Genomic DNA, 14552 nt, shown 5'->3' on the forward strand with positions numbered 1-14552 from the left:
GAACGCTCTTGACCGACGTCAACTGAACGCGTGAGTGATCGTTACGTCAGCACGTCGTGTTCGAACGTATCGGCGGGGTACCAAGAAGCAGCAAACTGAAGGAAAGTTGCCTTCTGGTCGACCCTGTTTAGTAATGTAAAAAAAAAAGGAGTGTTGGGGAGAAAAACGACTCTTTTATTATCTGTCCTTTATTGAATGGCATTCGATTTCAGTTTGGTGTATTTATCTGAACTCAACAGACTCGGCTTTCATCGTGATATTCCTTGACTGCCATGGTGAGTTATGCTCCATCAATCTGAGCAGCTAACTGAGTTAACAACAATGCTAGTGGATATTTTACGTTTGTTAAACCCGTCCCTTGTTATTTCTTGTGCTTGAAGACGTTAAATCGCTGGACTCTGTTACAGACCTGCAAACTGAAAGGCCTGTTCAGCCTGGACGAGGACTTTGATGATGAGGTAACACACCTGATTCATGTGTCTGATTATCGCAGTGTCCTTTTTCCATTCGGTGATCTGCTGACCTCAGTTTGCTTCCTGTTGTCCCAGGATGTGCTGGGGACAGACTGGAGCCCCTGCTCGGTGGCAGGGCCATCCAAAGCGGCAGCTGCCGCGTCATCCTGCAGCCTGCGGGCTTCTTCTGTTTCTCACAGAGACCAGGAGGAAACGTGCCATCAGCCAACGGGAGAGAAACTGGCTGAACTGTGCAATGGCGCGGTGTCAGGGAGCGCCATGCACAGTGGTGCTGCACAAACTGTTGCTCAGGGGTTGAGGCAGATGTCCTCTTCCTCCGCGTCCTCTAACACAGCCTGCACAGCTCAGGATGATTTTGATGACTGGGACGTTGACCTGGCAGACCTGGATGAGTGTGACAGCCAAACAAGGCAACTTCCTACGGCTGCAGCAGCTGAGCCTCCGTCTTCAGTGAAAACACTGAGACCTTCTACTTATGTCACAATCCAAATGCCTCCTCCTCGGAGCCTGCGGGACACTTCTAGCTACTGTAGTTCTATTGCAGCTCCACAGAGTCTTTCTTCTGCACATCTGCAGCCTCTGAGTACCAGTCTTACTTCATTCCCTGCAGCTCCTCCACAGACTCCCAGCAGCTTTTCCAGGACTCCTGCCGTTTCCCCGGCACCCAGCAGCTTTTCCAGGACGCCTGCCGTTTCCCCGGCACCCCGCAGCTTTTCCAGGATTCCTGCCGTTTCCCCGGCACCCAGCAGCTTTTCCAGGACTCCCAGCCATCCTCAGCAGCTACAGAAGCTGTGGATGACTCCACAAGCCGCCTCTCAGGCTCGGAGTCTCTTTAATACGGTCTCCCCGGGGCCTCCCGCCTCTGTGAACTCCTCCGTCTTGAGTCCACATCCTCTGCACACACCGGTCCTCACCAACCGCCTGGTCCAGCTGGTGTCTGCGTCCAGCAAGCTTCCCAGGAAGAGGCAGCGCTCCGAGGCGCACCAGCCCCAAACGAGACGCTTCCCTGGTCCTGCAGGACTGCTGCCTCAGCAGGTTGGATCCTTTCCTGATTTTTTTGTTTTTGTTTTTCATAACTTGTATTTTTAAAGACTTATTTTGTCACTCCTCTCAGCCTCAGGGGCGGAATCTGGACGAGATCGTGGTTTCCGTTCCCAACACTCCTTCTCATGGGGCTGTGGCTCGACTGCCGAGTCAGGTAAAGAAAACCCCACAGGCAACCCACCGGACACATCAATACAAAAAGCAAACAACTTTTAAATAACTTGTGTTGCAGAAAGTGAAAACTATTCTCTCAAGCTAACAGAATTAAACATTTTTCTCCAGCTTGCAAATATTCCCCCTAGAGGAAACCCAAATCTCACACCATTTAGAAATTTAATTAAGTTGATTTTGGATTAATGTTCTTTTTAGCGCCTTATAAATAAAAGAAGTAATTGCAGCAGATATAATTTGGTCAGTGTTTACAATGGGGCATGACCAGATTTTCAATCTTTGCTGTAATTTATTGCTTAAATCTGTAGAGTAGAGCTGCACCAATAAGGCTTTTACAGATTTTGAATCCTTACAAATATAAACTTCTATGTTTTGACTTGGTTTTATATTAAATGCTACAAATTTTGACCATAAGATTGGAGTTTGTAGAAATGGGAAAAGTGGTGAAGGATGAAAACTCATGTTTCATGTTTACCATGGAAACCTGTCAGGCTATAATCTGGATTAATATCAGCAAATGAGTTCTGGTGACTAATGCAGACTTGTTTCTAAATTTGGTTTTTAGGGTTGCCATGCTTGGGTTTGATCTGCATCATTTATTGTTTTCCCTCATAGATTAATAACCACAACAAAAATGCATTCAGCATCAAAATGATTTAAAATCTGCTTCAGTAGAGTCTGCGTCTCTTTGGATATGTATTTTTTCCTTTTGGGTGTTTGTCAAACTTTCTTTATCGCCAACCACTGAATGACTGCTGCACGCTTTCATTGCATTCTGGGAAATTGCTGCTTTTAAGTTGTTTTTCTCCTCTGTCACAGCTGCTGGTCTGTTGTTTTTCTCCATCATTAGTGGTAGCCTGCGCTCTGCACAACACGACGGCGGCCTTCCCCTCTGACTGATTAAGAACATTTTCTTCCTCTTTACAACACAGAGGATGTAAACAAAACAGATTTTTAAAATTAATTAATTTATTTTTTTCTAACCGATTCCTAACTTGTCCAGTTCCTGGTTCTGGTTTGCAGAACAGGGCTGTTTGGTTAGTCAGATTTCATTTCCATGTACAGTTTTGGCCTCTAGCTGTAATGAAGTTAAGAGTGCTGCTTTGTGTTTCACTGCTGAGTCATTACGCATTTTTATAATATTAATTTTTCTCTATCTTCAAGACTGTCCTGTGTTTACTCAAGCCAAGGGGATACATGTTTCAGTTATATTGCTTTCAGGGTTTAATGAGAATAATAAGACAAAAAAAGAATCTTGCTTAATTTATTTTTAGTCCCACAGGCCAGTGGTTCTGAACAGAAACAGTTTTAAGATTCTGACTGATTTACTGGATCGCAGTTTTAGTTATTCTGATTGGTGAATTTTTTCTGACTGTATCAGTTGTGATGAATCCAATTTATTTCTCTCTCTCTATCATTTTGATGCTTCCAACTCTTCTTTAGCATCTGTGACAAATATCTGCCTCAGTTGGGGGTTTACTGTAGTGAGATTCAGCCAACAAGAATTAATATATTATTAGCAAATAAAATGAATTGGTGACAGTGGAACTTCTAACCGTCCTTTGCACACTGAGATATTTGATATTTTGGGCTAAATACAAATCCATACCACACTTTGAAGGGAACATATTGTGCAAAATTCACCTTTTGCACATTTTTATACTTCAATTTGTGTTTTTACTGCTTAAAGAAACAAGCGCTTAAAATAATAAAATAAAATGATTTTTGGCAAGAAGTTAATGTTGTTTGGTGTCTGAAAAATGAGCCTTTTCAAAATCCTTTGGTATGTAAAGTCACAAATCAGCATGCACTGCTCGTCACCTGGCAACCCCGGCAAAGCATAACCCGTTACCTAGCAACCCAGACTGAGCTCCAAGCACATTTGATCAGCTGGTTTTACCGCTCCATGTGCTTTACAATGTCTGCTGGAACATACCATCCAGAAACCACTTGCTGCATTCTTGTTGGTTGTGCAGGAGGCTCCACTTCTGCTTTTCAAGGATGTACTGTTGTATACTTGGAGGGTGTGGCCAGCAGCAGCTAATTTGGATTTAAAGTGACAGGAGGCCCTAACGTAGCTCACTCTGTTATTATCTATGAGTGATTTTGTGCAAAAGAAACTGTAATGAACATATTCCAAGCTGCCCATAGACTCATCCTAACCCGTTCATGATAGCATAATAGGTCACCTTTAACAGTTTTGCACCTCTTTGTGTTGGTCTACACCATCTGAAAGTTGGAAAACCTTCAGATTTACAAATACTTCTGAAAGGCACTGAATGTGTAGCAGCATTAAGGACGCCGTCCCATCTGTCGTTTCAGTGTTCCAGCTCACAGTCTGAGGAAGAGGAGTTCAGCGGCCGCGCCTGGGCGGCGATGAAGGCTGAGATGGGACTGGATGAGAGGAATCCGTCGTGCTTCCTGCACACCTACAGCGTCGTCATGGTGCTCCGAAAGGTAGCGGACTCATGTGCTTCCTGTCAGCGCTGCCGAGTATTTAGGTCAAGCGCTTTTTAACAATGATTCATCATCTATAATAACAGCCTGTGTGACTGCTGGGGGTCTATTGGCATAATCAAGACAAACGGCGGCGCGGCTCTTGAGGTGTTTTATGATTATAAAAAGTATGATCACTAATCAGTCACACTAATAGGGACTCTGCTGCGGCTCTGTTCCCTCTGTGGGTAGAAATCACTGGAGGCTGCGTCTGTGAATCTGAGCACACACGTTGGCCTCTGCAGCGGCCCTCGTGCGCCGATCGCATGCGAGTACAGAGTCACTGGGAGGACGCCGGCTGAGCTTGATGAGGTTAAGCTCCTCACAATAATATCAGCTTCCCAAAATCTGTGTTTGCATCACTGAGCAAATTAGCGCGCAGCTTGAGCTTGTTTCATCTAATGAAGTGGAAAGAGAGGATCATCCCAGCGGTAAATCCTGCTCAGATCTGCGAATTTATATCAGGACATCCTTATAGCTGCTGTTTGTGTTAATGAATCAACAGTGAAAGCAGTGATATTTAAGGCCGAGGTGATTAAGATGCTCACTCTTAAGGAGATGAAAGCAGGAGGAATTAAAGGGACGGTTTTCCTTGCAAACAATTTGTCACACTGATAAAACCTCTCAGCGTAAATATGAAGTAAATAAAGCCGCAGCAGCACCTGAAAGCTGCTGCGTGAGGAAATGTTGAGTCAAATCAATCACACGCCTCTGAACTTACAAATGTGTCTTAGCTCTGATCAAGGAAAGGAATTACAAGAACGCAGACTCAAAATAATTTCAGCTACTTTAATTAATCGGCAGATGAGATGGTGAGAAATCTGCTCTCGCTTTTTATATCTTAACAAATAGCTTGAACTTTAATGCCACTATTTAATCTAACAAAGATATTATAGTTGCATAATGAGAAATATAATGTTAGTTATGGGCAATGTAGACTGTTGAAATATTTTGTGGTACTAAAAAATTCTATTCATTATTTTTTAGTCTGTGACTGCATGACACAGCATTCGTAGTTCAAGAACATAAATATTTCTCTCAAAAAATATTCCCATTTGCACTGTTTACGGAAAAAAGTGTGATTTATTTTATTCTAAACTGCACGCTGTCATATTTTCAAATTTATTGATATTTATTGATGGAGCAAACTGTGAGAAAAATAGCAACAATAAAATTTCTGATCATTTTTTATTTATTGTCAGTAACTGAAATCTATCATGACTGCAATAAATTAAAATTCTTATACATTTTCCACAATAAATAATAAACTATGCAGTAAATCCCCAATCCTACATAATCAGTTGTTAAAAGCTTTAACTGTTTATTATGGAAATTACATGACTGCGACTGTGTTTTACAGTAATTATAGCCCCACAAACACTAATACTGCTCTGTAAAAACATTCTTGTTTCTGACAAGCTTCCTTTGGACACAAGTCACAAAGAAATGCGATTTCTTTTTTAATAAACTGCATTTAATCTTATGTAACCTTTACAGAAATGCTACACTTATCTTCAAATTTATTAATGGTTTCTTTGAACAAATAGTGAATAAAATAATAAAACTAACAATCCCTGACATTGCAAACAGTTTTAAACATCCTTAACTGGAATTTATTATCACGACGATAAATTATAAACTAAACATAAAGTAAACATAATTCAAATTTGAATTATCCTGGTTTCTAAGAGCCTTTTTAGGGTTGTACAACACACATGCAACATGCAATATTTACAGTATGGGAACAGGAAACATTAACCTGCCTTCTTTTTAAAGTCTTAAGGAAAAAGAAAGTTAAAATGTTTGATTTTTCTTCTTGTCCAATCAGGCTGCTCTAAAACAACTACCCAGAAACAAAGTGCCCAACATGGCCGTCCTGCTGAAGAGCATCATCCACACGAACGCCGACGCTAAGGCTGTTTTTAAAGACCCAACAGGTAAAACACACGGAAATATATATCGTATCATAAACATGATAGAACACCTGTTACAAACATGAAGGAGTTTTCATGAATGTGTCTGACTGTCATTTAGTAAATAATGAGCCTTTTAATGCAGATTTGCATTAAACGTTTCATTACAAGTGCATTAAAAGTGTCAACTTATCATTATTTTGTAAATAATTACATGTTTATACAAAGTTACATTAAATGTGTCATTATGTACCAAATGACACTTCATGACAAAGTCGTAAGCATTCATGAAGACTCCTTCATGTTTATGGCCGTTATGTCAGGTATAAGTCTGTAATGTTAGTCTTATAACATTACTTCAAATAAAGTGTTACCAAACACATTATAAACCAAATCAGGAGTTTATATGAAATGTGAAACATGTTCTTTTGGGTGTTGTTGAATCTGGAGAAACACTGTAAAACACTCATTCCGGTTTAAAAGAAAGAGAGAAGAGATTTCAACCCACAGAGAGAGCAGCGAGATGTTTTTTTTCTCTTTTTTTTTCCCCCCGACTTTTGACATTTTCTCTTGGAGCATTGGCCTCGCTCCACGTGGCATTGGCAGCAAAAGTTCAGCTGCTATAACAAGCTTGGCTGCACACACACTCATGCATGCAGGGCACATGCAGGCCAGTCCACATGTGTCCCACGTCTGGAGCAGGAAGCTTCCTAATGTCCTGAACTTGTCCCCTCTCCTGCTCCGTCCAACTCCTTCCTCTGATCCAACGCAGAACAGAGTCTGTTGCCATGGGCTCCTGAGCGCTGCCGCATACGGTGGAGCTGATTATCAGCAGGAGTGGATGTTTTTCAGCTCTGGACTTAAGTGCCTATTAGTGATTCAGTTATAGTGGACTGGCGTCGGTGGTGGGTGGGTATTAGGTGCTTCTGACACCAAGAGTGACTGTTCCTCTCCGTAATGAGCCTCCCGCCCACTGGAAGCTCTGCAGCTTGTTTCCAGAAGAGCCGCAACATTTTCTCACTCCTACAATCTGATTTCTAATAGTAGGATTGTAATTCTCAGTTTTTAACTAAATAACATCTCAGCGCCTTCAGCTGCACAAAGTATCATTGTGGAAGTGGAAAGTAACAGCTTGTGTAGGTCAATGAAGTTAAAATATGAGAAAAGGAATGTTGAGAAAGTTTGATTTTTTTCAGATCTTTGCTTTGTTTTGACACGCTTACATTTTGTTTTTATATTTTAATATCAGACAAATTAACCCAGGTAAAAACAAAATGCAATTTTGAAATTATTACTTCATGGATTAACTGAGGCCCGATTACATCCAGACCCATAAAAGCAAGAAATCCTCAGGTAGAACCGGCATGACGACATGAAGTAGGCTAAAAGAAATTTAGAGTAGGGCTGCAAATGACGATTATTCTGATGATTAATCTGATAGAAATTGGCACATTCTGTAGATTCTTTTATTTAACTACCTAAATCACTTTTAAACAATGTTAGAAATACATTTAAAAATGCAAATAAACATATGAATTCCTTTTAAAATAAGAGAAGCATTTTACTGCCTAAAATGCAATAACACAGCATTCCTTTATTGATTATCTGCTACATATGTCAAACTCGAGGCCCGTGGGCCAAATCCAGCCCACCGTAGCTTTTTTTATGTGGCCATCTAGATTCTAGACTGAACACCAAGTGTGATTAAATATTATCAATCAAATCTGTGCAGTTTTTATGCGTTTTCACCAAATTATATCAATCCAACACCGTCCCTCCAGTTTCTTGAGAATTATTGTGGAAATTCACGTAAAATCAACAAATCACCGCACTTTTTAGCGTTGATGCATAGTTGGGAGTCTATGGCAGATTTTTCTTTTCCTGCTGTTATTTTTCTCTAGAGGTGATATTTAAAGTATAGTTTTGTCATTCCTGAAGTGCTGTAAAACACTTTCTTCAGGGTGGCTAGAGGAAATCCAAATGTCCACCCCACTTGCTCTGGATCTTTGCTGAGATTTTCCACCCAGCAGCCAGGAAAAGTAAAATCTGAGAGAGATCAGCTGGTGAAAAAGCAAATCTTCCTGAGCTTTCCCAGCAGGAGAGCAGCTGCTCCTTCTTATTTCTGTTCTCCACACTGTGATCCCGTCTCTCACCTCAGTCTGGTGGATATGTTGTATCTATGCATATCTAGGCTGTAATTCTCAGTCATTGAGGAGCTGAAGTGTTTCAGAAAGGTATTTCCACAAGCCTGTTTTCTAAGAAAATCCTAATTTTAGAGCAAATGTTCAATTGAAAATGTCCCACTGTGAAAAGCTGTCAGCAGCACTTATTGTAAAGGCCAGAAACAATTTGTCAGACTGTTTTTCTGAACTTTTTTGTCTTAATGCATGAAATTTTCTTTTTATCCCCCCTAAATTCATCCCTATTTCTAAAGTTTAATATTTGTGTTGTGCTTGTGTGGCTGAATAAGTATCAGAACAGTAGAATAGATTTATTTTGCATATTATTTTGGCTTCTTGCAGCTCTGTTATCTTTTTACATCTGATTTACGTCTCATCTTTACAGTTGAAACCAGAAGTTTCTCATCACTATGGCATTTAACAAATACCACAGGAAAGAGAAAAGCTGAGGTCTGACTAAACAAGAAGTACATTTTAAATTAATAGAATACGTCTTTAAGGACACATAAAAGGCATTTGAATTGTCTCTTTTAATGCCACTAGTGTGTTTTTTTTTAGTTATACTTTATTTATTCTTTATTCTGGCATATACTTTTATTTCTACTTGTTTGCTTTCTTTTCCTCCATTTGTTGTCCACTTCTTCCCAAATATATCTCTGACGCTATTTAAATCAGAGAACAGAAAAGTAATGAAAATTATTGTTAAAAGATTAAAAGAAAAAAGCGTATTCTAATCCACATGTTTGTCAATTAAATTTTTGTTGTGACACTAATTGATGATGATCTGTGTTTTGTTTTTGTTTTCAATGTATTTATTTTAATATACCTCCTTGTTTGTTTTTGTAGGTTTTTTTTTGTTTTATTGCTGCTACTCATTCTGTTATCTGGTTAATTATTTTATAGATCAATACCCTTTCTTGCTTTTTGCCAGTTTGTAATGTTTGTTTGTTGCATACACACTAATTGGTGAATTTAAAAAAAGACCTCAGTGTTCAGATTTAGCTAATTTTCTCTTGATCAGCTCTGATCTTTGATATATTTAGTTCAAATCTGATTCCACCCTCCAATTTGATAGTTATGACAAAATTGTCACTAGTTGTGAATGTAAACACTTCAACTAACAGCATTTTGTTTGAAGAAAAAATCTGAGTGTAAGCTTTGCTTTACAAATTGGAGATGATTGCATTTGAAATTCCTCCATTTATTTATTAATTTCTTTGTTTGATTTAAAGCTGCTGCCTCTATCAAAGCAACGGCAGCACATTTTCCTCTTTTTTTGATCATAAACTTCTTTTCATCTTTTATGATTTGTGGTTAAAGGGGAGATTCAGGGAACGGTGCATCGGCGTCTCTTAGAAGAAAGATGTGAGGAGTTAAAAGCCGGAGCTGTGCTGCTCCTCAAGCAGGTGAGACTCGTTAGAAAACGCTTCATATGCCTGACCTGAAACTGATCGCAGCTATTAATAATCAGTTTGGCTTTCTTTTGGTGAACAGGTGGGTGTTTTTTCTCCTTCCCATCGCAACCACTACCTGAATGTGACGCCCAACAACCTGCTGCGGATCTACTCTCCTGCTGGGGTCAGTCTGTCCACTCAGCTCCCTCCGTTTGTCTTGGTGAGCACCAGCTGGAGATGGGAACCACAGCAAACCCATAAAATGTTGTTTTAAAACCTTCCTCACAAACCCCGTTTGTCCGCCTCCTGCAGGAGCCAACGGTGTCGTCACCGGCCCCGGCTCCAGGCGTCACTCGGGACCCGGTGTCTCGGATGCAGCTGGAGTTTGACGAAGAGGATGACGAAGGGAAAAAGGACAAAGGACGCGCAGAGGGAGGCGAGGCCCCTCGAGTGCAAAGGCTCAGTCAGGGGAACAAATCGGTTAACGACAGCAGGAATCCAGCACAACAGGAACAAGTCTGGGACGAAGGTTGGGCATGGATTATAAAATTCTGAGTTATGGGTGAAAAACAGAAATTTCTGCCTAAACATGATTCTCTAGGTCACCAACAACTAAAGACAAAAAGTTACTTTGGTGTGCTACTTTAAAGTTTTTTCTCTGAGCTGCAGGAAGCCAGTGTAGGGACTTCAGAACTGGGTGATGTGCTCTATCTTCCTGGTTTTAGTCAGAACACCAGCAGCAGCATTCTGGATCTGATTGATTTTTTAAACCAGACCTGTAAAGACACTGTTGCAGTAATCAATGCGACTAAAGATAAACGGACGGATGAGATCTTGCTGAGATTTTGTCCTCCAATCCTGAAAATGTTCTTCAGGTGTCAGAAGGCCAACTTTGTAACTGTCTTTATGTGACTCTGACAGTTTAGATCCAGATATCGGGCCTGATCGCTGGTTTCCAGCTGTAATAACTGAAGCTGTGCTTTGACTCTAGGTCACGGGTCTCAAACTCCAGTCCTCGAGGGCCGCAGTCCTGTAACTTTTAGATGTGCCTCTGCTGCACCACACCTGAATAGAATAATTAGGTCATTAGCAAGGCTGGGAGAACTGATCTACACAAGGAGGAGGTGATTAAGCCATTTCATTCCAGTGTTTTGTACCTGTGGCACATCTAAAAACTGCAGGTCTGCGGCCCTGGAGGACTGGAGTTTGAGACCCCTGCTCTAGGTCATTCCTCTTTAGGTCCAAAGACAATAACATCAGTTTTGTTTCTGTTCCGCTGGAGAAAGTTACATCCACACATTTATCTGCTCTAAGCGTCTGTCCAGTGATTGGACGGATTCATCGTAATGTAGAGCTGTGTATCGTCCTCGTAGTTATGCTAGCTAATCTTATTTCCTGTTATAACCTCAGCTGGTGAGAAACACAATACAAAGTTTCTTCCTCTGGATTTTTGTTGAGAAAAAACATAAAATGTGATTAATTCCATTAAACATTTTTTAAACGTTAAAATCTATGCTATTAATTCGTCAAAATTAAACATTAAAGTTCCAGTCCTAAGAAATATATTTGTGCTGCTCCTAAACGGTACCAACACTTCATCCACCATGCTGAATGTTACATCTGTATGCAAAGACTTTATGACGCTTGGTAAAAATGGGCAACAGCTTTTATACTTCAAACCTTTGCAACATTAATCCAATATTGATCATATATGAGAAATGTATTGTGAAGCCCTAATTTGCTGGATTTCCAGGCATAAGGTGATTAATTTACCTGCATTGCTCCAATAATTAAGCTAAACCTGGATGTTCCCATTGGCCGGTTGCTTCTCCTCATCTATGCACAGCCTGCAGGTTTCATAGATGTCTCGGTGTGGATTCAGGTGTACAGAATTTGTTCTGTTGTCAGGTATTTTTCTGCCCTCCAGCTCATGCCTGCAGGCTCACACATGTGGTTGTTTCATCACAACCACTTCATATGTTGCTGCCTGTAAAACAGCATTTGTGTGAGAAGGTACTGTACATTCACTAACCTTTGAATGTCACAACCTTCAAGCCAAAATATCAGTGCTCATCTTTAACAGCAGTTGCTGCACTATATGAGGAGACATGAAAAACTTTTTTTTCTCCTTTCCTCTAATTATTTAATTCCAGAAAACATTGTTGCAGTGCTGTGTCTGCTGTTTGTTTGCAGATGACGACCTGGACGAACTGCTGGGAGAGATACAGGAGGACACCTACAGCTTTTGACATCAACTTTCCTGTTTTTCTGCCATCGCAATCCTAAAAATCACTTTTCAAAGAACTTGAAACTAAATATGTATATTTTATGTTTACGTTTTTTCTTTTTGCAGACAATAACGCCTGTATTTAATTTAGTTAACATTCCAGGATAGACTTGTGTATCACTGATTTTTGACTTCACTTCAAGGAATTTCACTACATCATCTTTGCTTATATGACAGACAGAAGATTGTTCTGGTAATTGTGCAGCATTAAAGCCGTTTTGTTGCCTGCCTGCTGGTATTTCTTGTTGGTTTTCTTGTATTTTCTTTCTTCTCATGTAACGCAGTGATGTGTCCCCTGACTGTCCCTTCCAGGGGTTTGTTGATGGAGAGGCATTTACTCAGTCCTGTCTGCATCAGGGTGGAGCCTCACTGTGACTAACATGCTCTTGTGGAGGGATTTCCTCCTCACGCTCCGAGTCCTGCACTACGTCTGGCTCACTGTAGCAGATTCAGGTTAATCCTCAGCTGCTTTGTTGTTCCAAGGAAGGAGAAGCAGCTTAAGTGTCCTATTTAATGTTTAAGAGGGAGAGGAAGTTGGATGATAAAATGTGTCTAGTCTGCAGTATATGCTCTTTGTTGGAAGGTGTTTGTACATTTAAACGTCTTCTGTTTGGAGCCAGTGTTTTATGAAAATACGAAGACTTTCAGCGTGAGTCTCAAGGCTGATTACAGATAAGCTCTGTTATTGTCTATATGTTTTAAATGGGTATGAAATCTGAATATTTTCAAGAAAGTTTTCAAAAAGTTAAAGGATATATAGCTGGTTTTATTGTTGCGTTTCCCACCACAATTATGTTTTTCCATGGAAAACCTCCACTAAATTCCTTGGAATAATATATTTTATTTGTATAACACTTTACTAAACACCGACACTTAAAAAAAAATCAAGTAAAATTACAAATAGAACACCAAGTACATCACACAAAACCATAAAAGAACATTTAAATATGTAGCACATAAAAAGTAACAGCATAACTAAAAATATAAAAACAGGATAATGGTCAGACATTCAAAGCTGAATCAATACATCTTACTGCTGCAACTTAATCTTACAATGGATAATTTATGAAAATCCAACTATTTAGGTAAAATTTAGTAGGAGACAATTACTCCACAATAAAAAAATTATTTAATTCAGTTTACTCATGTAGCGCTAACTCATAAGTCAATATACTTTGAAAAAGATCCAATTATACAGTATACATAAACATATAATCCAAAAGACTACTTAGACTGAAGCCACTTTCTGACTGAATCAAGGAAATGCTACTTACCCTAAACTTGTCCTTATCTACAGTCGGAGCAATAATGAATAAAGTTACGGTGGATGGGAATTGTTGGTATGAGACCAGAACTTTATCTTCAGTATATTTCTTGCTTCATAACCAGCAGAGGGTAGCATTTTACGCTCTCTTTTTTTACAGTTCAGGTCCTGGCAGACCTCGTTAGCCTGCTCATAAGCAGATCAGATCTGGTTTATAAATCTTTGAATTAAAAGGATCTCTGAAGCTGTGTGCTTATGGAATTGATTCTGTATTTTATTGTAAGTTGGAGCAAATCTGCACATTTGACTAATTTACCTTTTGAAAAAACACCTGCACCCCATCTGGTCAAAATATGCATCATCATTTTAATTGTCAAGGTCATAATTTTCCACGACAGCTAAACTGTAACTAGTCCAGTTTTATTACACATTTTGTATTGGTGCAGTCAGGTGACACCTTCTAAACAAGCATTTTCTTTGATTTATTGAGATTTGGAATAACAAAAAGAAAGCACATTTATTTCTTTTGTAAACTACTGTGAACTCCCTGAAATGGCTTAAAGAAATCCCACTGACACCAAGCAAACCCTGCAGCTGTCTGGGAGAACAGCAAATTTGATTTGGGAAAAAGACTGCGTGATCGACAGACAATGTGTGAAAGAGTGTGTGTTGGATGCAGAAGCACAGATTATCTTTAAACTTTCTTTACTTTTAATGAGGGCTTTGGTGTTCCTGCAACTGGCTGAACCCAGATGAAAATTCAAAGTGATGTAAAAAAAACAAAAAAACAACCTCTAACAGCTTTTAAAATCAGCATGTGACGACGAGCAGCATTCATAGTTTCCTCCTATTTATTTAAATACTTTTTTTTCTACGATCCATAGTAAATATTGATATTATTGATTGTGCTTGTCACTTAATATTTATCCAGTTTATTTATATAATGCAAAGTCTGAAAAACTCACAAAACTTAGGTTAACCCAAGTTCAGTCCAAATTAATTCAATTCAGTTCCATATATTTTGAGATACTAATCCAATTACAGAGTAATAATCTATCTAATTATTTTTTTTAAAAAAAAGTCAGAATCAATGTCAACAAGTAAGACATTTTTTGAAGAAAAACGGGGAGCTGAACTCTCCAGAGAGGAAAGACTATTAAGAGAAAATCATTCCTACTCTTCTAGGAAGCTAAAGTAAGCCTGCTTTCTGAGAGCAAAGTGCTTTTTTGAACATATGAATCTGGGGAATTCTTTCAGATAATGTGGGTTGGTTTTTCATCTAAGGTGAACTTTTAAAAATATCTGTTCTGCATTTAACATCTAGAAAATT

At 39.4% G+C, this 14552-nt stretch overlaps 1 protein-coding gene across 2 annotated transcripts; it reads left to right on the plus strand.

The window, feature by feature from the left end:
• The first annotated feature begins 81 nt into the window (after window positions 1–81).
• On the plus strand, window positions 82–12188 carry hrob (homologous recombination factor with OB-fold). 2 transcript variants are annotated; one of them, XM_032588676.1, is made up of 10 exons: window positions 82–275; window positions 381–458; window positions 549–1508; window positions 1588–1671; window positions 4011–4145; window positions 6013–6121; window positions 9598–9683; window positions 9772–9891; window positions 9984–10200; window positions 11865–12188. In XM_032588676.1, exons 1-10 carry the CDS (start codon window positions 273–275, stop codon window positions 11918–11920), a joined length of 1848 nt encoding a protein of 615 aa, XP_032444567.1. In that variant the 5' UTR covers window positions 82–272; the 3' UTR covers window positions 11921–12188. The 2 variants fall into 2 exon arrangements, with proteins under 2 accessions (XP_032444567.1, XP_032444568.1); XM_032588677.1 differs by having other exon boundaries at window positions 408–458.
• Window positions 12189–14552: the final 2364 nt, after the last annotated feature.

The sequence above is a fragment of the Xiphophorus hellerii genome, chromosome 16 (genome assembly GCF_003331165.1).
Source record: "Xiphophorus hellerii strain 12219 chromosome 16, Xiphophorus_hellerii-4.1, whole genome shotgun sequence".
In the NCBI taxonomy this organism is placed as follows: Eukaryota; Metazoa; Chordata; class Actinopteri; order Cyprinodontiformes; family Poeciliidae; genus Xiphophorus; species Xiphophorus hellerii.